Source organism: Oratosquilla oratoria, chromosome 17, assembly GCF_046742065.1.
Source record: "Oratosquilla oratoria isolate Oo_2021 chromosome 17, ASM4674206v1, whole genome shotgun sequence".
NCBI lineage: Eukaryota > Metazoa > Arthropoda > Malacostraca > Stomatopoda > Squillidae > Oratosquilla > Oratosquilla oratoria.
Window position 1 is genome coordinate 14,808,663 of NC_134793.1, and position 27,574 is coordinate 14,836,236.

General features: G+C 39.3%; 1 protein-coding gene across 2 annotated transcripts; it reads right to left on the reverse strand.

Moving 5' to 3' along the window:
• Window positions 1–10,062: 10,062 nt before the first annotated feature.
• On the reverse strand, window positions 10,063–25,163 carry LOC143034436 (endoribonuclease LACTB2). Of its 2 annotated transcripts, none has more exons than XM_076200490.1 (6): window positions 24,842–25,163; window positions 18,837–18,994; window positions 18,570–18,687; window positions 17,940–18,081; window positions 16,804–16,986; window positions 10,063–10,200 (listed from the first exon to the last, which is right to left on the reverse strand). In XM_076200490.1, the coding sequence occupies exons 1-6, from the start codon at window positions 24,961–24,963 to the stop codon at window positions 10,072–10,074; spliced, it is 852 nt and encodes a 283-aa protein (XP_076056605.1). In that variant the 5' UTR covers window positions 24,964–25,163; the 3' UTR covers window positions 10,063–10,071. The 2 variants fall into 2 exon arrangements, with proteins under 2 accessions (XP_076056605.1, XP_076056604.1); XM_076200489.1 differs by having other exon boundaries at window positions 18,570–18,683; window positions 18,833–18,994; window positions 24,842–25,104.
• Window positions 25,164–27,574: the final 2,411 nt, after the last annotated feature.

A 27,574-nucleotide genomic window follows, 5' to 3' on the forward strand; every position in this document is an offset into this window, starting at 1 on the left:
ACTCTCAAAATGTCTTCCTTATCCTCCTAGTCTACCATATATGAAATTTTATAAAAATCAAAGTATCCCTACATACAGAATTAGCCCCATCCTCCCCCCCCAAAAAAAAAAAATCAAAACAATTCTCTGGCAATAAAACCCCTCAAAACATCTTGACCATCTAAATATGCTAAATATGAAGTTTTAACAAAACAGGAGTATCCACTAACGTGGAACTACCCACTAAAACTGCACATTTTGACATTGAGTTGATTTCTGATAAAATACGTTTCCAGTATCTATATAATCAGATCAAGTATCACTCTTATCACCGCTCTGCAACTACTGCGCACATAGAGTCAAAATGCACGCCAAAATATGTAGCAACTCTGATGTCGTAGACTCATTAAAGATACTCGGTAGTATTGTCTCATTAATTCCCTAGTTTGCTGTAAAGCGTTCACCGCTTCTCAATTTCTATGGAAGCATGGGTGGCAATGCCTTACCGATCCGTGAGCTGGTTACAGATTGGGATTTTTCCAAATATTGTATTTTTACTCTCATTAGTCTGTTCCGTCCCTTGGAGAGCAATATTATTGTAAATTCCTATTAGAATAAAAAAAAAGTTTGCTTAATGCAGCTAAAATAAATATCCCCTTATGTACTTTTTATACACGAGTTGTCAGGTTTTCTCACCGCGCATGCGCGAGGCAGGTATTATGCTCACTAGTCGACTGACTGAGAGGCGTTCAGAAACACACCCTCACCTACTGTCCTCACCTGGTACTTGGCACAATCAAGTCCGTCTTACCACTTAGTAAGATTTGTTTCCGTTCTTGATATTTTTTTATGTTATTACTTAGTGTGTATGTTTGTGTTAAAGTAATTAATTTTATTGTTCTTGCTTTTGGTTGTTACTACCTCGAAGATTCCGGGCAGTGTGCCCAAGTATATCTGGATCTAAACCGTTTTCTAGTTTGCGAATATATGATTGAATGTATTATAGAGAAGCCTGATTTAAAGGTCAGATTGCAGAAGATGTAATAATTTTTCTAAACCACCCACTCCCTCTTAGAAATTTTGTAAACTTGTTCAATGCGCAGGCATTCGTCATGCATCGGCGGAGCGGCACAAGAGTAAACATATCGCGCATTAGAAGTGATTATTGGGCATATTCGCAGTTTTTACTGAAAAATGTCGCAGAATTTAATTGTATCTGAAGAAGAGGAGTTAGACAGTAGAGGTCATTCATTATCCGTCCAGCTATACATATTTGGACCCATAATACGACGCCAAACGTCAAAAGATGACCAGGAAATGACTGAACATGAAGTTGAATCTCATCACTCGGGTCAAGATTTGATGAAAGAAAACTCCCAAACTAGGAAATTGGTCCAAGTTTTCGAGGGTTGTTTCTTCCATTCTGATTGATGGTTTTCTTCTGGTTGGATCATTTGGGGATGATATAGAATCTGGGTCTTCTTGCAGTTGATGTTGAGGCCAAGGGTGGTGTATGCTCAGTTGAAGGCATTCGGGATCTGTTGAAGGTCTTCTTCTGCAAGAGATGTTATGCTGTTGCCATCTGCATAGTTGAACTCAAGAGGTGGAAGATGTCCTGGTTTTGGACTTGGGCAAGGTTGAACAATTATGTGCATACACACGTATATATGTATGCACACACACACACCCACAAAATATCTAATTTCTCTGAAACAGAAGAAAAAAGTAGTGTCTGTAAATCAAGAATGATTTGTAATCATTTTTTTCTTAGGGATAACTGACACAATAATCATCCCAGAATTTATTTACGCAATCAAATTATTAATGTGTTGATTGTTATATTGAAGTACCAACACAAAGGCACACACATTTCTCCACAGCCATAAAAATAAACTTTCATTTTTTGGTAGTGTCTTGTGTTCACTTGATAGTACAGAGTAACTGCAATCTGGACACTGTCACACTACTTTCAAGGTCCCTTACACTTTGAGCTACTAAACACTTCCTTTGGAAATGGCAATCATTTAGGAGATATAAAAAAGAATAGTGTTCACAGTTTTGATCAACCATTCCAATGCCCTTGGTCTCTATTGCAGAAGACCTAAAGCCTCCAAGAAACCAGCAACAGCCTCTGGTTGGGGCCATATGTCACTTAGAGATGAGATATTGTGTTGCTGTCTAGGGATTGTTAGTGTGGTACCATAGAAAAGAATTACATAGAAGTTAGAAAATGCAGGACTTGGAGGGAGTACGTGAGAATATTTTCCATGTAACAGACACTGGGGGTATTGCCTGCATGTTATTGTACAGTATAAATTGCTCGGTAGCATGCAGCTGATACCTAAGGACATATATATAGACCAGAGCCACACGTCATTTTGTCTGTTAGAGAAAATTTCTACTAAAGAAATTATGCTACTTTTTTTTACTGCGATTGTCCCTCTGTTAAACTGTCCTCTCTTGAAATTGACTTGTACTACTTCTTTGAGTATATATTTCTATTTTTAGCCTCTGTCCTCTGTGGTGGGGGGGAAGAAAGAATTCTGCCACAAAGTTTCCCATGCAGGTCATAAAAAGCAGCTGAAGTGGTATGGAGTGACAGGATTAGGTACTCTGCTCTGTGTAACCTTATCCTACAAGAAGTCAAGGCATAAGAGGGCCTGGGTGGAGATTTCCAACCAGAACCCTAAGATTTGGGTCTTTTAATGTGTGGGCATGGTAGCCTACAGATGAGAGTAAAAGGGAAGAGACAGGCAGTATATTTGTGAGAAGGAGGATGGATGTGTTGGCATTAAGTGAAACAAAGATGAAAGGGAGGGGTGATTTTGGGTTTGGGAGCATAGTGGGGAGGGTGTTGGGACTGAGTGGAGGATGAGGGAGGGAAGGGATGGCTCTACTAGTAAATGGGGAGATAGGGAATCATGTGGTGGAGTGGAAGTAAGTTTCTTCAAGGTTGATGTGGATGAAAGTTAAATTAGGAGGGGAGACATGTCTTTGTAAGTGCATATGGGCTTGGTAGTGAGAAAAGTATATAGGCAAGGGAGGATTTTTGGATAGATTTAAATGAGTGCTTTAAGAGTTTTGGGAAATAGTCAATGTAGTGGGCTTAGAGCACAAGGGGAATGCCTGTTGAGCAAGGAAGGAAGAAAGCAGGGTGTGTGTGTGGAGGATGGTTGTGTATGGATGATATGATGCAGCCCAAAAGGATTTCTCCCCAACTTCTCTATTTTCCACATGAAAGGACAAGGAGGAGGGGTCATTATATAAGTAAAGCAGCCCTGCTGTTGATGAGCTGCGTCTTGTTGCATTGCTTCCAACCCTGACAGTGGGCAGGAGACAGGGATGATCCTTCATCCATGAGGCGCTAAGATAAGAGGGAAACAAGGGTGGTGGATGGGAGTGGGTGTATGCCTCTGACTTCACTACCTCTCTTATATGGGAAAAGAAACCCTTGGTTTGTAGATAGATCAATTATTCACCCAAGATTGGAATATACAATACTGATATGGTCACCATCCACACCAAAATAAAAATATAACAAAGAATATAAAGAGTAGCAACCCAAGACTGGCTAGTAAGACATATGAGGAGAAACTTAAAAACAGTATGGTAATTACAGTTCCATAAATACTAGATAAAGTCTGAGAACTTACTTGGTAGGGCTGATTTAACCTTTCCCAAGTGGCACCATACCATGCAGCATAAACAGGGATGGTTCTATGCTGAACAGGGGAAGTTTTAAACTCCTCTTCAAATTCAGAAGAAGACAGAAGTTGTTCAATAACACTTCCCGCTTGTACGAAGGATTTAGCATTATCAGAATAAACTACTAAAGGAATTCCATATCTGTTAGCAAACCTAACGAAAGCCAAAATGAACTTTGCAGTGGACATAGGATCCACTACTTCCAAATGGATAGCTCTAGTATTGAAACAAGTAAATATCAAAATATAATCTTTTACCTTATCTCCATTTCTGTCTCTAACCCATAAATGCCCCATGTAATCCACACCAATATGGGCAAAGGGCACACTTAGATTTACTCTAGAGGCAGGTAAAGAGGAAGAGGGATTATTAACAGCATGGGAATTATATTTCTTACAAACTATACAACCCTTCAAAATGTTTAAAACGGCAAATAATTAGAAGCGGCCTTAACTGGGTCAGCATTAGGCTTCTTAAACAAAAAGACAGCCTTAAAAATCAATGAAGTGTGATGCAAAAGTTTGCTGTAAGAATAAAACTTTATAACATCAATTAGAGGAGGAGTGTCAACTTGTGCAACAGCCGCATTGACAATGTCTCCCTTGATACTGGAGGGTATACATCCCAAGAGACCCTTCGACCAAGTATGAGGTGGCAACAACCATTCTGGTCCATAAACCCACCAATTGAATTTTTACTTGAATACCTTAGCACTGCAAGGTTTAGTTATGAAATCAGCCAAATTATGTTCAAGAGGAACATAAGTAAAAGAAATAGGAGTATATTTGGCCTTGAAAATTTCCAAAAGATTGGAAATTTCCTGCAATCTATTACTAACAAATATATTCTTCTTCAGGGATGTGTTATGTCGCCCTGGCTGTTAAATCTTTACATGGATGGGGTGGTGCGAGATGTGAATGCAAGGGTAGTGGGTCAGGGGTTGGAGATGATTAAAGAAAATGGAGAAAACAGGGAGGTGAGCCAGTTGTTGTTTGCTGACGACACTGCGCTTGTAGCAGGATCAGAGGAGGGATTGAGGAAGTTAGTGACAGAGTTTGAGAAGGTGTGTGAAAGAAGGAAGCTGAAGATAAATGTGGGCAAAAGTAAGGTGATGAGATGTACAAGGAGGGAGAGTGACAGCAGGATGGAAATGAGCATTAAGGGTGAAAGATTGGAGGAAGTGGATAGTTTTAGATACTTGGGTGCAAATGTGGCAGGAAAGGGAGGAGTGGGGGTGGAGGTAGAATGTAGATTGAGAGAAGTAAATGCCTTGGTGGATTGAAAAGTGTAATGAGAAATAGACATCTGGGAATGGATGCTAAGAGGTTATATGAAGGAGTGATTGTGCCAACAGCATTGTACGGGGCAGAAACATGGAACATGAGAGAGGAAAAGAGGAGTTTGAATGTGTTTGAGATGAAATGTCCGAGAAGTATGATAGGGGTTACTAGGCTGGATAGAGTGAGAAATGAGGTGAGGAGGAGAACAGGGATGGATAGGGAAGGAAAGGGAACTAGGAGATAGGGTTGATAAAAGAGTATTAGGATGGTTTGGACACATGGAAAGAATGAGTGAAGAAAGATTAGTAAAAGAAGTGTGGAAGGCAGAGGTGGAAGGAGTGAATATGAGGGGGTGTCCTAGGATGAGATGGATGGATGGGGTGAAAGGGGCATTACAAAAGAGAGGAATGTCTGTGGAGGAAGGACGGGAGAGGACAGAAGATAGGGGTGAATGGAGAGGGGTTGTGTATAGATGATGCTGTGATGCATGAGGGGGTGGGTGGGGGATGGGGGTTGAGGAAGTATGTATGAAAAAATTTGATGCAGCCCGAAGGGATATCTCCCCGTCTTCTCCTTTTCTGCATGAGGGGATGGAGAGGGGGGTCGCCGAATTTATGAAGCAGCCTTGCTGTGGATGTGCTGTGTCTTGCAACACTGTTTCTGACCCAGGGCAGTGGACAGGATGCAGGGATGACCCGTCATCCAGGAGGTGCCAAGATAAGAGGGAGGGAGGAGGGTGGATGGGAGTGGAATATATAAGAAATGGAGTGGGTGGAAGTGGTTTCTATGCCTTTTTCTTTTTGGCTACCCCCATGTAGGGGGGAAAAGCCTTTGGTATATGTATGTATATTCTTCTTAGGAGCTTTGTTGGTCAGGATCCAAGAAAGGGCAACTTGACTATCAACTAGGAGTACCAGATTCAACCAGTGGGGCAGACACCAGTCCTTCCTTAAAAATAGTTTTGAGGTATTTTATTGATAGTAAAGCTGCCATAAGTTCCAAAGAAGGTAATGTTCTTTGTTTAATAGGAGCCACCTTGACCTTGGCAAATAGAAGAGAGCCATTGGACTCCCTTAACTCTCTTCTTTCTTGCCCTACATAGATGGCACATCCATAAGCTTCCTTAGAAGCATCAGCAAAAACAAATAATTCAATGGGAGATTCAGAACAGAAAGTTTTTCTTTTAAAGGGTAAGTCATTAACCTCCCTAAAGTTTTCACATAACTTCTTCCATCTTGCAAGCAACTCGCTATCCAATTTCCAATCCCAATCTACCATTTTTTGGCACATCTCTAATTAAAGAAATTTTCCTTGTAATAACATGCACCTTGTCCACTGCCCTGGGTCAGAAGCAGTGTCGCAGGAGAAAAAAGACCTAATGGATCAAATATAGAAGCCAAAGAAGACAAAACTTGCCTTTTGGCTGAGGCATCTTTGTTAAGGGAAACATCCTTGATTCTCAAGGTATTATAATTCTTATTATAAATATATCCCAACACTTTTACCTCTTTCTTATTGCAAATGACTTCTTGTTCAAGAACTTGAAGAACAGAAGCCTGGTTGCATGTCCACTCCCTGAGAGGTAAACCTCCATTAAGCATGATCTCATTAATCCTCTCGACCATAGCAGGGAAGGAAAGAAATTCATTGGTAGTGTAGACCAGATTGTCTACATAGAATTTATCTTTAATTAAGGAGGCAGTTAGAGTGTCAGGCTGCATGGAAAGATGATGTTGGATAATGAATTTTAGTATGAAAGGAGAGCAGATGAAACCAAATATGATAGTATCATATCTGTAAGGAATATATTGATCGTTAATCCTCCTAAAGAAACAAAACCTATTACGATCACCCTCATCCCTTAAACAGATCTGCAAGAAGGCTTTCATAACATCTGCTAAAATGACAAAATTGTTGGTTCTGAAGTACAACATAAGAGAGAGGAGGTTATTCATTAAATCAACTCCAGGGAATGCAGCTTCATTTAAGGAAGGAGCTTTTCCTATTTTGAGAGAGCAGTTGAAAACAGGTCTTATTTTTGAGGTGGCAAGTTCATCATTCTTGAGCACATGTCTATGGGGTATGAAAATTTGTCCAGGGACTCTTTTAGTAACTGGTTCAATAATACCCAAGGCCACTTGCTGGTCAAACACAGCTTCATACTCCTCCCTAAGGCACCTTTGCTCAAGCTTGTCATAGACTCTTTGTGCCACTGCCAAGGCAATCTTTAGATTTGAGGGAACAAGGTCCACCAAATCCTTTTTCCACGGGATCTTTACATAATAGTGTCCATCCTCAAAGGAAATGGACTGTTTAAATTGATCAACTTCCAAAGCATCAATGTCAGTGGTTTATTATTCTTTAATGCCAGTGGATTCTAAAGAATAAAAATTATCAAGATCATATTCTACATTAGAGTTAACAAAGACTTCCTGCAAAGGATCAAATTGTAAACTTACAGGTTCTAAACAGAAATTGACAAGTAACTTATCCTTGCCTAACCTTTTGGGAGGGAAGTATTTAACAGTCCTTTTAGATTGAGTAAAGAAAGTTTCCTTCTCAGGTTTCTTTAGAGAAATTCCATTGGCCTTGAAAGAAGAATTATAAAAAATAAGAGAATCCCCATAGTAGTTCTCAATACAATTTAACGAATCGACTCCAAGATCAGATTCGGGATTTATCCTCAAAGGTTTCTCCTTATATTTGAAGTTATCAAAATTTAGTACTTCATTAGAGGGCATTTCAGAAACTCCTTTTATCATTCTCCTTATGTAGAAAGGTTTCTCACTAGGAGGGATATATTGAACCCCGGTCCCATATGGAATGAAACCATCAGCAAGTTTAATAACCTTGCAAGACGGGCTACCATATAAGGGGGCTCTCTATTGAAAACTGTTGAAAGTTTTGAAGAATGTCATTTCCAATGATGCCTAAAATCATCAGTTGATCTCCCTTCACCTTGGGAAAACTGGGGGAAACATAAAATTCATGATCGTTCATACTTTGGAGTACAGAGGATAATGAAGGAATTTGTATGGACAAGTTGAATCCTTCTATTGCAAAAAACAAACTAAACAGATTCATCCCAGAGGGGAGTTTTAAGTTTGCAGTGTTATCAAAACCTCTTTTATTCATTAGAGGTAAACCAAATGAAGAAACCAACTTGTCCATAGGAGGACTTAAACAAGGTCCAACTGTTCTCCACCAATTCCTTGTTAATGATAGAAAACTGGGCTCCAGTGTCTAATAAAAAGAGAGAGTGGGTGGTTCTCTTGCCTCTGCTGACAGGAAGGGAAACCAAAGGAACAATTGAATCAGATAAATTATGGAAATTAAACATTTTTCCTTCTGAAAGTGGTAACTTATTAGCCATAGGACACATGGCTCCATGGTGCTCGGGTTTGTTACACACAAAACATTTATAAGGCAGAGCGGCCTTTAACCCAGGGCATTCCAAAGAGCCATGTCCATGATTCAAACATCTGTTACAGATTCCTAATTGAACTGCTCTAGCTTTCCTGTGTTCAAGGGAAATATAGGAAGAGCACTTTGAACTTGCATGGTCAGAAGTGGGGCAAAATCTACATATGTAAATAGACTTCTTAATGGAATCTGGATTGACCTTAAAGGAGTCATTAACTCCCTTGCTAGAATCAACAGGTTTTTTCAAGGAATTTTCCTTGAAGGCAAGGGAGCTGATAGTATCACTTCGTTTGGGTTTGACACTGAGGTCATCAGATCCCATTTTAAGTCTAACTAAAACAGATTGATAAACTTCTTTAAGCTGATTAAAATTGGGGTAATTTGAATTAATCACCCGAGACAATTCAATCATGAAAAATTTAGGTAATTTATTTAAAACCAATTTACTGATCAAAAGGAGGCCCTCGCTTCCAGCCTTAGTAAAGTCAACTCCAATTCCCTTAAGGTCTTGTAGTTTGGAATCTACAGACCTAATGTAACTTTCTAGGTCCTTCAACTTGGAGACCTCAGGTGCATTAATAATAGAAATCAACACCTTGTCCAAGATCTCTTCCTTATTAAAAAACAACTCATCAAGAAGAAGGAATGCAGTGTCATAATTCGAATCATCCACTGGTAAATTCTCCACTAAGTGAAAAGCCTCCCCTCTGAGATATCCCTTTAAATAAATCAATTTCTGACTATTAGTCAGATTGGGGATACCAGCAATGGCATTCTGAAAACCCTTTTTAAAATTGAAATAGGCAAAGGGATTGTGTGAATTGCTCTCAAAATGTTGAAGAACAATAGGAGGGAGAGGAAGTTTTACAGAGTTAACTTCAGTGGACTTGCTAGATTCACCAATTTTAGAGTCAAGAACTCCCTTTAATTCTTGTCTCCGTTCCTTAAAAGGAGACAATTCTAGAAGGATGGACAGGCGGTAAGCCCTGGATTTTTCCATATCCTCGTCCCTTCCTTCTTCAGGGAGTAAGTTGTAAATGTCATTATCCAATTTTTGTATTTCCGTTAGGAAATTTTCAATAAGGGATAACATGGAGTCAAGGACAGAAAGAGTTAAATTATCGATTTGAGAATTTTTTAGAGCCTTTAAGTCCTTTGAGATAAGACCCATTTTATGGGCTCTTTGTCTTCGGACTTTTTTTAAGTCCTCAGATTCAGAAAATGGCTTTTCGTCACTAGCCATTTGAAACTACTGTTTGTTTACTCACTGGTGGTTACACTATCACTGACTAATATTCCCAATAATAATTGCCACAGAGCAACAGATTCACTATCCCTTCTTTTTGATATTTTCCTTAATTCCTTTTTCTATCATTCCTAGGACCTCTTCTTCTCTCATGCTCCTATTGCACAGGAACAAGCATGCTACAACTATATTCCTGTATATACTGTAAAAAGCAACTAACTGGGGCAGAGTGTGGGGATTTGGAACTGCCAGTCAAGACATACTATGACTTAACCCCCTTCCTTACAAAGAGAAAAGAATTTGGTATATATATTTCCCTTATGGAAATATAGATAACTATAACAAATGACCAAAGTACAATGTAGAAAATGTGCATTATAAAACTATTAACAAAGGTATTCTGCCACTATGCATAATGCACAACATTAGTATTATATATTACAATTTATTCTTTTCTAAGAAACTCCATTTGTTGCCCTCATTCTTCACTAATCCATCCTTAAGAAGCTTTTCCAGGTGATGAGACACATTTGATGCTGCAGCTCTGTGAAGGTGTTCAGGAGTTTCCTGTAAGCATAGCATGAATCTTAATTAGTACAGAAACAAGTGAAATTCTCTCTTGAAAAAAATGTATTCAACTTTTTTGATTGGTTACAAGACTTTTTCTTATCACTTTTTCTTTCTCTATATTGCTAATATTTCCCCCTGTTTGGGGTATTGGCTGTATGTTATTGGGGGCAAAGTAGCATGCAGTTGATACTTTAGGGTCTATAGGGGGCGCCCCTACAGACCAGAGCCACACATCATTTTGTCTTTGATAGAGGAAAACTCTGTACATAGAGAAATGATGACACTTTTATACTACGACTGTCCCTCTGTTATGCTGTCCCCCAACCCCTTGTTACTGTCCTGTACCATTTCTCTGAATATTCATTTCCTTTTTTCGCCTACCTACCCTGTGGTGGGGGCAAAAGAATACTGCCACCAAGTATTTCCACTTGAGTCGTAAAAGGCGACAAAAAAAGGGACGGGGGATGGGATTAGGAGTCCTACTACCTGTAGCCCCAAAAGGGGACATTCCTAAAAAAGAAAGTAAAGGCATAAGAGGGTCTGGGAGCTTTCCAACCAGTACCCTAAAGTTTGGGTCTTTTAATGTGTGTGGATGTGGTTCAGATGAGAGTAAAAGAGAAGAGATAGGCAGTATGTTTGTGAGAAGAAAGATGGATGTACTGGCTTTGAGTGAAACAAAAATGAAAGGAAAGGGCAACTGTGAGTTTGGGAGTGTAGCTGGGAGGTACTCAGGAGTGAAGAGGGGACGAGGGAGAGAAGGGGTGGCTATACTAGTAAGTGAAGAGATAAGTAAGCGGGTAGTGGAGTGGAAGGTGTCATCAAGGTTGATGCGGATGAAGGTGAAGCTGGGAAAGGAGACATGGGTTTCTGTAAGTGCGTATGGGCCTGGTAGTGAGAAGAGCGTAGAGGAAAGGGAGGCTTTTTGGGTAGATATAAATGAATGCATAGAGGGATTAGGGAGAAATGTCAATGTAGTTGTATTGGGAGACCTAAATGCTAAGGTAGGAAATGAACCAATTGACAGAGTGATTGGGAAGTATGGAGTTCCAGGTAAAAATCATAGTGGAGAATTGATGGTGGAGAGTTGATGATAGCAAATACAGTGTTTAAGAAGAAAGTCAAACATAAGTACACATAGGAGAGGGTGGTGGATGGAAGGGTGGCAGATAGTGTTAATGGACTATATAGTGGTGACCAGAAGTATGGTAGGAAGAGTTCAGGATGTACATGTTTCTAAGGGGAGAGAGTGGGGGAATATCAGATCATTTCCTGGTGGAAGGTAAATTGAGAGTGGAGAAAGAGGAAAAGGGCAGAAGGCAGGGAGTTACTTAGAGTGAACTGCTTAAATGAGGAAAAAAAGGAGAATGAGTATAAGAAGAAGTTGAGAGAGGAGTGGGAAAGAGTAAAGGATAGAGTAGAACTAGGAGTGGAGGAGGAATGGGGATGGTTCAAGGAGGGAGTCATAAGGCGTGCAAAGATGGTGTGTGGAACAAGGAGGGCGGTAGGAAATAGAAGGAAGGGTAGTGAGTGGTGGGATGAGGAAGCAAAGAAGGGTGTAGAAGAGAAGAAGCAGGCATTCATAGATTGGCTACAAATTAGGACGAGGGAATTGTATGATAGGTACAAAGTTAAGAGAAAGGAAGTTAAGTAAAAGATAAAGGAGGCAAAGAGGAGAGCAGATGTGAAATGGGGGAAAGGGTATGACAGAAAATTTTGAAAGTAATAAAAAGATGTTTTGGAAGGAAATTAAAAGAGGAAGAGGCGAATCAAGTAGAGAAGAAAAGGTAAAAGTTGCAGATGGAGAGATGATAATGGAAGAGAAGGCAGTGAGAGGAAGGTGGGCAGAGTATTTTAGGGAGTTGCTAAATATGAAGGAGGATAGGGAGGGAAAGGTAGTTGCAGTGGGAAGCACTAAGAAAATGAGAGTGATGAGTGAGGAAAATGGAGGAGAAATAGGGAAGGATGAAGTGAAAGCAGCTGTTAAGATGATGAGAGCAGGTAAGGCACCTGGGTTGGATGGATGCTATGCAGAATGTCTGAAGAAAGGAGGTGTAGTTATGGTGGACTGGCTGGTGAGGTTATTTAATGCTTGTTTAAGAGAGGGTAGAGTGCCGGAGGACTGGAGGAGTGCCTGTATAGTTCCGCTTTACAAAGGAAAGGGGGACAAGTGTGAGTGTAGTAGTTACAGAGGGATCAGCTTGTTGAGTGTAGTTGGGAAGGCTTATGGGAGGGTCTTGATTGAGAGGATTAGGAGAGGAACAGAGGGAGTAATTGGTGAGGAACAGTGTGGTTTTAGGACAGGTAGGGGATGTGTAGATCAGATTTTTGTGGTAAGACAGATATGTGAGAAAGCTATAGGAAAAGGTAAGGATGTTTTTTGGGCTTTTATGGATCTAGAAAAGGCTTACGACAGGGTAGACAGGAAGGCACTGTGGGAGGTACTGCAGATATATGGGATAGGAGGAAAGCTGTTAAGAGCAGTCAAGAGTTTTTACGAGCGAATGTGACAGGAAAGGGAGGAGTGGGGGTGGAGGTAGAATGTAGATGGACAGAAGCGAGTAAATGCCTTGGTGGATTAAAAAGTGTAATGAGAAATAGACATCTGGGAATGGATGCTTAGAGGAGGTTATATGAAGGAGTGATTGTGCCAAGAGCAATGTACGGGGCAGAAACATGGAACATGAGAGAGGAAGAGAGAAGGAGTTTGAATGTGTTTGAGATGAAATGTCTGAGAAGTATGATAGGGGTTGACGAGTTAAACACCATATGAGGATGGAGCCTTTATTTGTATGACGTTTCGCTTATTACAGCTTTTTCAAGTACAAGTTGAGATACATATGCTTGAGATTAAATAAGGGGAAATAAGGGGAAAGCATATGTATATCAACTTGTACTTGAAAAAGCTGTAATAAGCGAAACGTCGTACAAATAAAGGCTCCATCCTCATATGGTGTTTAACTCGTCAATCTTGTCGGCAACTGCCACTTTCATGGATGATGGGTTACTAGGCGAGATAGTGCGAAATGAGGTGAGGAGGAGAACAGGGATGGAAAGGGAACTGGGAGATAGGGTTGATGAAAGAGTATTAGGATGGTTTGGACACATGGAAAGAATGAGTGAAGAAAGATTAGTAAAAGAAGTGTGGAAGGCGGAGGTGGAAGGAGTGAATATGAGGGGGCGTCCTAGGATGAGATGGATGGATGGGGTGAAAGGGGCTTTACAAAAGAGAGGAATGTTTGTAGAGGAAGGACGGGAGAGGACAGAAGATAGGGGTGAATGGAGAAGGGTTGTGTATAGATGAGGCTGTGATGCATGAGGGGGAGTGGGTGGGGGATGGGGGGTGAGGAAATATGTATGAAAAAAAATTGACGCAGCCCGAAGGAATTTCTCCCCGTCTTCTCCTTTTCTGCATGAGGAAACAGAGAGGGGGGTGGGTCGCCGAATTCATGAAGCGGACTTGCTGTGGATGTGCTGTGTCTTGCGACACTGTTTCTGACCCAGGGCAGTGCACAGGATGCAGGGATGCCCCGTCATCCAGGAGGTGCCAAGATAGGAGGGAGGGAGGAGGGTGGAGGGGAGTGGAATATATGGGAAATGAAATGGGTGTGTGTTTTTTATGTCTTTTTCTTTTTGGCTACCCCCCCGTGTAAGGGTGAGAAAGCCTTTGGTATATGTATGTATGTATGCTAATATTTCTAGTCTTGTAAGCTTTTCTGGGAGGTTAAAAATCTCTACTTGTTGAGAAATACTGAGCCACTTTTTAGCTTTACTTTTATAGTGTTTTCTCCTTTAGCATTTGAGAATATATTTCTCACTTGCATTTTGTATGATGCATTTGAATCTTTCTGTGGCTTTATCTATGGATGGATACTGAATTACATGAAAAAATATATGTATATATAAACCCTTTTCAATGGGACCTTTCGCAGTGAGCGATATGATACCAGACACCGCCAGATTTTGTAATTCTTGCCGGAAAATAAATACTTTTTTGGGCAAGTTTTATAAGCTTACAGAGGTGTATCGTTATACATTATTGTCTGAAATTTAAGTAAATTAATTTCATGATTGCAAACGGCATATAGCATTGTTTGAGCCTCTATTTATACTTACAGATGATATTTGTAAAACAGCCTATAATTGTATCAAGCCAAGCAATTTGTCATTTTCTACCGACTTCAATGGACGTATACTGATATATACTTTCATTTGAATAAACCAAGCAATAGGTAAATCCATGTAATGTATAGAAAATATAATTTTGCATCGAAGACTTAATTTTTCCGGTACTATTACGGTTTGTCTGTCTCTTACTTTTTCTTGAATCTGACGTGCAGTCTGCTGCGGCACACGTAAAAGTAGTCATATTTGTTTGAAAATAGCTCCCAGCAGATCTAAGAGGCTATTGTTTACACAAATATCGCTCGCCTCATACGTCCGCCACCACTGTTGTTATCTTTTATCTCACTGATTATCTTCATATACAGGACGTGACAGTGATATCCATTATTTTTCAACACTCTCAGATAAAATGCACAAACCGAAATCCTCTTATTTTTACTGTTCATACTTACTTCAGTAAAAATAATTACCTATTTTTAGTTTTATCTTATAATTAAATTAACAAAGCTTTATCACACACCAGTAAGTAAAAATTATAACATTAAGAGTCATGCTTTTAATTTTGAATACACTTATGCAACAATTTATGTTGTATTTTTTTTTCTAAATATCGTTCCCAAATTAGCTAAGTCACCCCTTTGCCTCGTGAAATCCGAGACAATTGAAAATTCTAGCGCTAATAGGAATCTATGAGCCTGACTGCGAAAGGTCCCATTCCTCCCATGTATTCTGGCTAACTTATTTTGTTGTTTGTGTTTTCTTATGGGTGGGTTTCATTGTTTCTCAAGTTATCTTTATTATGAAATAGTTGTAGGGGAGGTCATGAATGATTTTCCCTCTTTATGGGTTGTGTCGTTATATACTGACAAATTTTATACTTCATAAGACTTCTAGAAATCAGATAAACAGAAATCACTTCCAAAACATGTGAGAATAGCAATAGAATGCCTATATTAATCACCATACTGCACTGAAACTGTACCTACACAGAATTGTTCTGATAATACACGCTGATCCTAGATGCAACCATCAAAATGAAGACAAAGATCACATTATATTACACTGCCCCTACATTCACTAAAACTCCACAGAATATCCATAATAAGTGACTTTTAGACTTAAATGGTGTCCATTACCAACTTCCTAGAGGGCCATGGATCACCTACAAGGGAGAATGAGAACAACAGACTGGTCTTTATGTCCGAGATGGATACTGTCCATGCTGGACAGGCACAACCATCATGACTCTTATGTAATATTAATTGTTACCTTTTGAAGATATATTGGATGCCTCACTGTCTGTAGACTCTGTTGAGACACAACGGAACAATTTAAGAAGCATCATATGTGATACTGCACCGAACACTTTTGGAAAAGAATCTCATCTGTACCACAACCACACACAATTAGTGACCCAATATTTAGGGCTGTGGTCACAGTTTTCCCAAACCCTCTTATGCTTGAACATACAAACGGCAGGATCCCTAATCCCATCACTCCATTCCGCTTAGTCACCTTTCATGACACTCATGGGAATAACAGTGACAATTCTTTTATCACCCTCCTGATCTTCTTTCATTAAGAACCATTTTTCACTGAAATAAAATAGTAGTCACAGTGCAATGAAAACGAAGAATTACCATGAGTATGCTAAGAGGAGACTGTATGAAGGAGTGATTGTGCCAACAGCACTGTATGGGGCAGAAACATGGAACATAAGAGAGGAAGAGAGAAGGAGTTTGAATGTGTTCGAGATGAGGTGTCTGAGAAGTATGATAGGGGTTACTAGGCTGGATAGAGTGAGAAATGAGGAGGTAAGGAGGAGAACAGGGGTGGTGAGGGAGTTGGGAGATGGTTGATGAAAGAGTATTAGGATGGTTTTGGACACATGGAAAGAATGAGTGAAGAAAGACTAGTAAAAGAGGTATGGAAGGCAGATGTGGAGGGAGTGAACATGAGGGGGCATCCTAGGATGAGATGGATGGATGGGGTGAAGGGGGCTTTGTTGAAGAGGGGAATGTCTGTTGAGGGAGGACAGGAGAGGACAGAAGACAGGGGTGAATGGAGAATGGTTGTATATGGATGATGCTGTGATACATGAGGTGGAATGGGTGGGATGGTGGTGAGGTAGTATGTGTGAGAAAAGATTGATGCAGCCCAAAGGGATTTCTCCCCGTCTTCTCCTTTTCTGCATGGGGGGACGGAGAGGGGGGGTCGCCGATTTAATGAAGCGGCCTTGCTGTGGATGTGCTGTGTCTTGTGACACTGCCTCTAACTCAGGTCAGTGGACAAGGTGCAGGGATGACACGTCATCCAGGAGGTGCTAAGATAAGAGGGAGGGTGTAGGGGGGTGGAGTGTATTTAGGGATGGAATGGGTGAGAATGGTTTTATGCCTTTTTCTTTTTGGCTACCTCCCTTGTAAGGGGGGAAAAAGCCTTGGTATATGTATGTATGTACCATGAGTATATATTATGTACCTTGTATATAATTTTGACTAGCTCCATTGGGGTAAGGGCTTCTTTGCTGGTTTGCAGTGTCTCCAGGATTTGTGCTTCTCTCTGGTTTCGATGTGCTATATAGTACTGGAGTTTAGGTAATGGATTTTCTATAATGGGCCCATGTCCTGGATATATCACATTTGGATTCAGATCCACAATTGCCTATAAGAATAAATACAATTAAAAAAAGTTGGATAAAATACATGTTACAAAAAATTAGTAGTTTACAAAAAAAAAGTCGGATAAAATATGTTACAAAAAATGAGTAGTTTACAATCAATCAAGCTCTTTAGTATGTTGATGTACTCGACTATTTCATTATGAATACTGCAGATTTTCTTCAGTTAAGGTGACATCACTATAGTGAAGATGCTAATCCTATCTTGATTAAACCTGACCCTATGGTAATGTACTCTCAAGATTTTATTCTTGTGACATCATGTGCACAGAGCAGTGGTTAAAACCTGATGACAACTTTCACAATGACCACCAGTGCAAACTTAAACTTTGTTTCAGGTGATGCAGATGATCTTGTTCAATTTACAAGGGACCTCTTCATACCAAAGGGTTAAACAGGACGTTAATTAGCTGTGTTTGCGGTATTTTCGCTGTGTTTTTGGTGCTGTTGTTTAATGCATGCAATCACTATGCCACCCAAAACCCACTCCAAAACACCGAAAACACAGCTAACGTCCGTTAATGAGAGGTCTCACTGTATATCACTTTTAAAGATCATTAGGAAATTATGCACAGACAGGTATGGAAATATGGGACTCTGAAAGAGGCTTTATAGTTTGAATAACACATCATTTGATTAATTTCAATTTATGTCCCAAAAAAGATCTAAGTTGAAACAGGACAAGTGATGTTACTCTACTAATAAAGTCAATTCCAGTCACAATTTTTCTTCCCTTTGTCTTCCCAATTAAAGATTACACTCTATTGCCAGACTTGTGAGGAACCTTTCCATATCAAACAGTTAAGTAAAACTGAAGAGGTGATACCAAGAAGGATAATACTCTTTTATATTTCTGGTCCTCTATGAAAGTAAGCTATGAACAAAGAAATAAAATTAAACAAGTTCTCTGATCAAATAAATAGATAATATCACATACATTTAGGGATGTCATGTAAGTGTACAAGTCTTCAAATACAGCAGTGCCTTCTCCAAGGATACAGTCACCACTGAAAATGGCATTTTCTTCTAACAGTTCAAGAACTACATGATCTGTTGTGTGACCTGGTGTGTAATGCACTCTGGAAATAAAGTACATAAGAGAAATGTACCACATGCCAATAATAACACAGGTGATGAAGAGAGGCTAAGGTCATGTAACTATATCTATATACTCTAATATAATTATGGCCCAGTGCAGCAATTACAAAACGGCATCCAAGAACCCACAAATATAAAGTGACAAGCCAAAATTATTACAGAGGGTAATCAGAATGTAAAAATCCCTTCAGAAATCATGTGTGACATTGCTGACTCCTCTACCATGAACCAAATAATCTTCCAACAGTCAGATTAAATGGCCAGCCTTTTCCACTTCACGCAAAAATAAAGAGCCTCACTTTTGATACACTCGTACTTCAGCCCAGACATCAAAGACCTGACAGAGACGACAAAAAAAAATGTACATTTGATCATTTTTCCTAAAGTTCTGCCAAAGTTTCAGCAGAATAACCAATCACATCCACATACATTGGTTTAACTCCTATATATGGCAATATATTTGACTAACTTTAGAGTGGCTCCATCAACATGAAATTCCTTCTTGTCATTAAGTGTCTGCAATGCAATACCTGAAGAGGGGTGATCTAGTTCATCCAAGCGAGGCATTTTCCATGCTTCTGTACTCCCTGTGATAATATTCAAAGCTCATTTTACTCTATAACACTCACAAAGGAGATACTATCTCTGTTTTGTAAGTAAGTCATAAAAAGTTGAGATAATTTTAAAGAACATGCAAATGCAGCTGACACGTATATGCTAAATATATTCAACTTGCCTACTAATGAAGAAACTCCTGGAAGTCCCCCTATATGGTCATGGTGCCAGTGTGAAATGACAATGTCTCCAATTGTAACTTTATGGTCCTCAAGAACTGTTTTCAAGGATTCCAAATATTCCTTATTGTCTTCTTCACCAGTGTCCAACAGGAGTCTTCTGTTAATGGAAAATAGAGAAAGTGAACCATTAAAATATCAAGATAAATATAAAACAAATATCGTTACCTTTAAATTATTTTCAAATTCTGAATAAGAAATATTGCTCTCTGCAATTACAATGGACAAAGATTTATTTTCACAATGAATAATGATCTTTTTAAATTAATCTCAGTGGCCATTGCCTTTACGTACGTGAACTTCAAATGGCTGCTATATACACTACAAACAGGAGCTCATGTCTTCTATTTTCCTCAATAGCTTAGTAATGTCTATAAGCATTTGATCAACGATTATCATCTTCCAGTAAATTGTTGTTGCTGTTATTGTCGGCCACTAGACAGCCTGGCCAAGCAGTCCCATCTCCCTGAGGAACACCACGACTTGAACAGGATTTTCCCACAAATCCCTTGTAGAGTGTATATTATATTGTTGGCATGCATAATTGTGTACAATGCAGTCTTCCATAATGTGTTATAGTATGGGGTGAAATGTTGATTCTGGATGCAGTCATCCAACCTCTTCTGGTAGCTAATTAGAAGGGCTAGATGATGGCTACACTGCAGTCTTGCCTGGTGAACACTGTCCTTTTGAGAGAGAGAGGATTCAGAGGGATGGATATCAAGTAAGGCATGCAACAATGTGTCTTTCAGTTTGTTGATGGAGCAGTGAGCATATGATTATGGATATACTTCTGGAGGCTGGTGTCTGGTGGTTGTGGAGGAAGAGAAGAGTATTTGTGTGTGATATAAATCATTGGGTGTTGTTTTGATGTCTCTTGTATTTGTGGGTGTTGTTGTTGTTGTTGTTGTCGTTCCCTAGACTGTCTGTCCGAGCAGTCCCGTCTCCCCAAGGAAGGCCACAGCCGAAACTGGGTTTTCCCACAAATCCTTTATAGAGTGTATGTTGTGTTGTTTGCATGCATGATTGTGTATAATGCAGTCTTCCATTATGTGTTGTATGGTATGGGGTGAAGTGTTACATCCTGGGCAGCTGTTCACAACACGGTCATCCAGCCTCTTCTGGTAGCTTAGAAGTGCTGGGTGGTGACCGCATCGCAGTCTGGCCAAGTGGACTCTGTCCTTTCGTGGGAGAGAGGATTCAGAAGGGTGGATATCAGGGGGTCTGGCATGCAGCAGTGTGTTGTCTTTCAGTGTGTTAATGGAGCGGTGAGTGATATGATTATGAATATGTTTCCGGAGGCTGGTATTTGGTGGTTGTGGAGGAAGAGAAGAGAGTATCTGTGCGTAATAAAGGTCTTTGGGTGTAGTTTTAATGTTTCTTGGTGTGTGTGGGTGTTCTGCTATGTAGTGTAGCGGGTGTGATGTGTTTGTGGTGGCTGCAGCAAGTGTTTGTGTGCCTCTCATGTCGAGGTGGTCCTTGACTTTGAGGACTTTTGTTTCATGGTGTAAATGGTCTGTAGGTGTTGTATTTGTGCAGCCTGTAATTGTTTTTAGGGCTTTGTTTTGTAAGATTTGAAGGGTGTTGTGGTGTGTCTCACTGAGATTAGGAGCCCATGCAGGACTCGCATAATTCATCACTGAGCGTATGCATTGTTTGTATATTGTTATATTAGTTTCTTTGTTTTGTCCAAATGTTGTTCCAGTGATTGACTTAAGTGCGTTAAGTCTAGGTGTGCATTTGTTTTTTATGTTTGTGAGGTGTTGTTTGAAAGACATGGATGTATCGTATGTTACACCAAGAATTTTCGGTGTGTTTGTGTGTGGTATTAGAGTGTTGTTGATGTAGAGATGAGGTATGTATTTGTGTTCTTTTGTCCAGTTTGTGAGAAGTGTTGCTGTAGATTTGGTTGGAGCTATTTTGAGTCTGTTTGTGATGAACCATGTGTTGAGTGTGTCAAGGTAAGGCTGGATTATTTCTGCAGCTTTGTCTGTGTTATGATGTGTGCATGTGATTGTTATGTCATCTGCGTAAAAAGAGATTTGTATTTCTGAGGTGTCTGGTGTGGGTAAGTCATGCATGTATAGATTAAATAATGTGGGGGATAGAACTGAGCCCTGTGGTACTCCGTTCTTAATGTTTCTGATGTGCGATGATTGGCCATTATATGACACATGAGCATTCCTGCCTGCCAGATAATTGGCCAGCCATCTTTTGGTGTTATTGTGCATGTCTGTGTTATATATTTTATTTGTTAGGTTGTGGCGGGGGATAGCATCAAAAGCTTTACTAATGTCCAATGTTATAAGAAGTGTTCTGTGGTGGGGCCTATCTGAATTGATGCCATCTAAAATTCTTTGTGTGAGGTTTGTCAGAAGAGTGTTTGTGGAGTGTAGTGGCCTAAAACTGTGTTGTGAGTCAGCAAGGGGAATATATGGTGTGACAAGTTTAAGTATTAGGCGTTCAATGACTTTAGAGGGGGTGCAGAGAAGTGTGATTGGGCGGTGCGATGTTGGGATTGTTGGGTCTTTGTTCGGTTTTGGAATGGTGATTATTTTACCATGCTTCCAGATGTCGGGTATAGTGTTGTGTGAATAGCTGTAGTTTGCAATGTTTGTGAGTGCGTGTATACCTTGTGGTCCAATGTGTTTTAGGTGGATGTTGCTTATGTTATCAGGGCCACAGGCAGATGAGTGCTTGAGATTATGCATTATGAGTTTTGTCTGACTGTCTGTGAAGGGTGTATAGTCTGAGTCTGTGGGGAAGTCTTTCTTACGTCGAATGGTGCGTCGGTCGTCAGGGTGAGATGTAAGATGGCTCGTCTGTGCAAAATGACGTATGAGTGTGTTTGCTTGTTGTCTGTTTGAGGGTAGATTATCTGTTGTTGTGATTATTGCTGCGTGTAGTGTTAGTGTTGGATAGTGTGATGCTGTTGAGTGTTTTGTACAATTTGCTGGTGTTTGTTTTGTGATCAAGTGTATTGATAAAGTTTTGCCAATTTTGTGTTTTTTGTTCATGTATTTTATTGGCAATCACAGTGTTTAGTGTTTGTATTTGGTCTGCTATGTTTTGAGGGATAGGTGTGGGGGTATCGTGTTTAAGTGTGTCACATTGTCTGATGAGGCCTTGGATTTCTGGTGTGAAGTTGGGGTTGTGTGATTTTCTGTTGCCTCTAGGGATGTATCTCTTGTCTGCGTTTTGTATGATTGTATTAAAAGCGTGCACAGCATTGTTTATGTTTGTGATTGGTGTACTGTTAAGTGTTTCAAAATGTTGTTCTGCTATGTAGTGTAGTGGGTAGTGTAGTGTAGTTGTGGAGGCTATGGCAAGTGTTTGTGTGCTCCTCATGTCAAGGTGATTCTTGACTTTGAGGACTTTCATTTCATGGTGTAAATTGTCTGTAGGTGTTGTATTTGTGCTGCCTGTAATTGTCTTTAGGCTTTGCTTTGTATGGTCTGTAGGGTGATGTGCTGTGCCTTATTGGGATTAGGGGCCTATGCAGGGCTTGCATAATTCATCACTGAGTGTATGCAATGTTTGTATATTGTAGTAATAGCTTCTTTGAATTGCCAAATGTTATTCCTGCAATTGATTTAAGCATGTTAAGTCTATTTTGTCTTTGTGATGTGTTTGATACAATGTAATTATATGTATTGTATGTTATGTCATGAAACTTTGGAGGATGTGTGTGTGGTATGAGTGTGGTTGATAAAAGAGGCATGTTTTGTATTTGTGTTCCACTGTCCAATTGGTGAAAAGTGTGGACAGAGTTAGCTGGTGCTACTTTGAGTCTGTCTAGAGTGAACCAGGTGTTGAGTGTGTTGAGGAATGGTTGTAGTATTTCTGTGGCTTTGTCTGCATTACATTTTGTGCATATAATTATATCATCTATGTAGAAAGAGATTTGTATTTCTGAGGTGTCAGGTGTGGGTTTATCATGCATGTATAGATTAGAGTGTGGGGGATAGAACCGAATCCTGTGGTACTCCTTTCTTAAAGTTTCTGGTATGCGTTCATTGGCCCTGGTGTGGCAGTAACTTCATCATGGGACAACTCCCTAACTCCAAGAGTTGGGGGCCAAACAGCCACAAGAATCCCCTGCCACCGGCTCTTACACTTCAGTTACCCAGGAAAGTTCCACAATCCAGTAAATTTTTTATGTACCCAGTATACATGACTGGTGCCATTGCTGATCCAAGTAGTTTTTTGCCCATTAACTTTTTCTACTCAAATATCAATCAATCAATCCATTCCCTGAGGGCTCTCTTGCAGGAAATCTAGAGTTCCCAGGTAACCAGAAACAACTACCAAGTTGGCCCACAAATCACTCGTAGCAAAAATATTGTGTTGTATAGGCAAAGTAGTAATAGGACAATATAAGGCGAGGTGTTTGGTTTCTTCCATGTGGTGACTAAATCCATAGAAACTTGCAAATGAGGCTAAGTCTATTCTGAGTATGTATTTTTAAAAGCTGAACAGTGGTCTGAACATAGATTAGTTTTCGTGGTTCTTGCATGTTAGAGGAATATTATATCAATTGCTAGGGTGTCATTGTGGGACCAAGATAATTTGAAGATATGTCAAGGGTTTCATTGCTATGAGGCCTATGTGAGGGCTTTAATTATGAATGACTTGTCTCCTGAAAACACATTAACAAAATAATGGAAGAGAAAATATATTGCACCATTTCACTACAATGATGTCCTTCGGGACAAAAACACTATGGAAAATTCCATCCACCTTAAATTAGAAAACATAATGGTATGGTCTCCATTCATAAAATATAAGAAAAGCTGAGGAAATACAAATAGTGGCTACTAAAATTATCTCAACCATGGCTCACAAAATGTACAAGGAATGATTTGATAAACTGGGAAGAGAAATGAAAGAAAACGCACGCTTATGGTACGATGAAATGGGGAGGTTGCAGATGTGTCCAACAGTGTCAATATACACATCATTCCCCATACATGTACACATACACACCAGAACAACAGATAAAGCCCCCTTGACTGTTGTGTGTATAAAAACACTTGTGTTACACATACTAGCAGTCCCCCAACTTTATATAGTCATGAGCCACCATCAATGAAAGGTGTGGAAAAAAACTATTGTAGGACATTGGGCCCATGGTGGTGACCTTATGTAGATGTTTGGGCCGTGGAATAAAATATTTTAATTTTGTTTCATCCTTTTAATTTTCTTTTTCTTTTTTTTAACCTAACCTAATAAAAACATTTTCTTATTCTATTTCATGGCCTAAACATCCTAGGGTGCAGACCATGGCCCAAATGTCTGTGGTCTAAATGTCCATTCATTGGAAGAAATAGGATTAGTATGGGATGACAATATCAAGATGACATAACAGAACTCTAAAGAAAAAATATTTGGTGTATATTACATGATACAACATTCTGCATTGATGCAATCAAAAGAAGCAATCCATATAGACAACATAAATTAATTTAGAGCAAAGTTTGATAACTAGAGTAATAGCTAAAACCGTCCTTGTTCGGGTTTGGTCGGCTATAAGTGAATCAGACGGTATTTGTAGCTGTGGTCGGTAATTTTGCAGAGGAAAAACGTAACTTCTTTTTGTCAAGACTTCCATGTAATTTGATATAAAAAAAATTGATCAAATTACATGGAAGTCACAGATTTGAAAGGAAATAGGTAAAATAATGCAACCACATGCTAAATTTTTATATAAAATTGTGCATTTGAGCAAAAACCGTCATTGGTCGGCGTTTAGTGAGACCCTTATCACTAATAAAACATTACTATTATTATATACAGGAGCTCTATATTCTGTTTAGTTACTCCCAAAAGTCTCAAAACAGTCTGACAATCGGGTGACCACAATAATCCATTGTAGTAAAACTCGGTTTCCAGGAACGTCTTAGGCTTAACCTTTAGTGACAAAATTAAAAATCGGGTCAATTATTACCTTTTTCCTGTGCCAATGACATAGGTATTTGTTCCTTGTAGTGTCATTGGTCCTGGGTTGCATCCTAATATACGAATTATTCGGGGACTGATCTGCGTTATTTTTGGAATATGTGCAGTCATTGTGCTTGATGTTGACAAATAGACTAAAGCGAACACGGGCTACGGTATTACTTGGTTGTACTTGGAAGAAACAAATTGGTGAAACTAATCTTTCTTACGAGAGTAATACGTAAACAATTCTCTCTGATACAAAAAGAGAATGTAGGCCAATGTTAGGAGTGACTAAAGTAAATTAAAATTGTTTTTGTTTTTTATTCCAGTACCACGGAAAAAAATTTCACTTCTTTTTTTTTGCACTTGAAAGATCTATTTTTTCCTGTGGAATGGTTAGGTTAGGTTAGTTTAAATTGAGTTAGTTTAAATTAGGTTTGGTTTGGCTAAGTTAGGTTAGGTTAAATATCAGTGTTAGCGTGCTTCTGTAATTTCATCTTGAAACTTCTCTATCCAATATGCAGCAATTGGAGAAATACTCAAATACATGATCGATCAACGATCGTACGCTGTACAAAAACTAGATACAAGAAGATAAAAGTAAATCCTATTTATCCCTCAACTTCGCTTGTCTTTAATATACCACTTGGGTATACACACACACACGTGATCCAAAGACCATGGTAAATCACACACACACACACACACACACACTTCAGCGAATGGACGGCTTGGATGACGTTCTGAAGAAAACTGAAGTCTGTGGATCCCAACGCAAAGAGAAGTGCCTAGTGTTTTTGCAGGGTGGGGGGAAATTGCTCGTGGAGTAGTGGGAAAGTAGGGAAAGAGGAAAAGGGGAGGGATTACTGAGGGAAATGGAAGGAAATGAGGAGGGAGTAGACTTGGCCCAGCCAGACAAGCGGAAGGTAAACAAACGACTGAGTGAGGATGACATGTCTAATAAAAATGTAAAGATTAGAAGTATAGAGAGGAGCAATACAGAAGAAAGTGACGAGAATATGTTCCAGGGATTTAAAGAGGGTGGGGGGGACACAACCCCCCCCGACTGATAAGACTAGAGGAGAGAGTTGATAAGGTGATCGAGGACTTGGAGCGTAAGTTAGGTAACGTAGACTCCATTTTCCAAAGAATTGAAAGGTTGGAACAACTAGAGAAGGCTAACAGAAACTTAACTGAAGAAATAGAGGACCTAAAAAGACAGTTAGGAAATGTAAAGGAGGAGAATGAGAAATTGAAGAAGAATAGTAATGAAAACAGAGAGAAAATAGCTACAGAAGCTAAAAATTGGAGAATAACTCAAGAAGGGAATAAGGTTTCATTCACTGACATAGTCAAACAGCAATTGAAAGAACATAATGAAGACTCAGTTATTAAAGTGATGAGACAGAAGGAGAATATAGTAAGAGAATTAGCTGACAAAAAGAAATGTATAATTATATTAGGAATGGAAGAGAAACATAACCCAGATAGAACCGCAAGAATCAAGGAGGAAAATGAAAGAGTAAGCAGTTTATTAAAATTAGTCCAGGAAGATGAACCAGAAATTATAAAGGAAATTGAGGAAAAATTCAGACTCGGAAAATATAGTACAGATAAGACCAGACCAATTAAGATTAAATTCAGGTCACAAACAACAGCAGAGAAAATTCTATCCAAGACAGGGAAACTAGCAACAAATGATCAATATAAAAAGGTATGGATAAAAAGAGAAATGAATAAGGAGGAAAGAGAGGCAGAAAAGCAGAAAAGAATTGAAGCTAAGGCAAAAAACGAGGAAAGAACGGAGTCAGAGAAAGAGAGATTCTATTGGAGAGTAGTGAACATGAAAATAAAGCAGTTCGACATACTAAAGAAAAACATAAGGGAAACAGAGAATACAATGGAAGTGGCAGAAAACTAAGAGTGTCTAACACAAATATAGATGGATTGATAACAGGATTGAATGAACTGAATGATTATTTGAAAGAAAAAGAACCGGACATAATGGGAATTGTAGAAACAAAATTAAAAGGCCCACTACCACCCAACAATGTAGGACATGATACATACAATTATTGGATTAGAAACAGAGAGAAAAAACAAGGGGGTGGAGTTATGTTCCTGACTAAGAAGGATATAAACGTGAAAGGTGTCATATATGGAAAGAATACAGTAGAGATGATTATGATAGAAGTGGAAGACCGAGATAAGAAGAGCAGAAAATTTGTGATCAATTATGTGCCTCCGAAAACAGCCTCATGGGAGGAGAGTGAACATAAAAGTATGTTAGAGGACACAAAGATAGCATTAACTAAAATAATGGAAGACGGAGGAAGAATAGTTATGATGGGCGACTTTAATTGCAAAGAAATCTGCTGGGAAGAAATGACAGTAAAGAGTGGTGATGACTCATGGGGAAATGCTCTACTTGAGATGATTACTGACCATTCAATGACACAATGGATACAAGAGAACACTAGGTATAGAAATGAAGAAGAACCATCGAGGCTAGACTTAATAATTACATCTGAACCTAGAATAGTGGACAAGATTGAATATAAAACACCAATAGGTAAAAGTGACCACATATTGATTGAACTGGAACTTAATGAAGAAAAATATATGAAAAGAAATGAACAATATAGAAAAGGAAGAATGATGTATGAAAAAACAAACTTTGATAAAATAAGAGAATTCTTCCAACAAGAAAACTGGGAAGAAATATACAAAGAAGAAACAA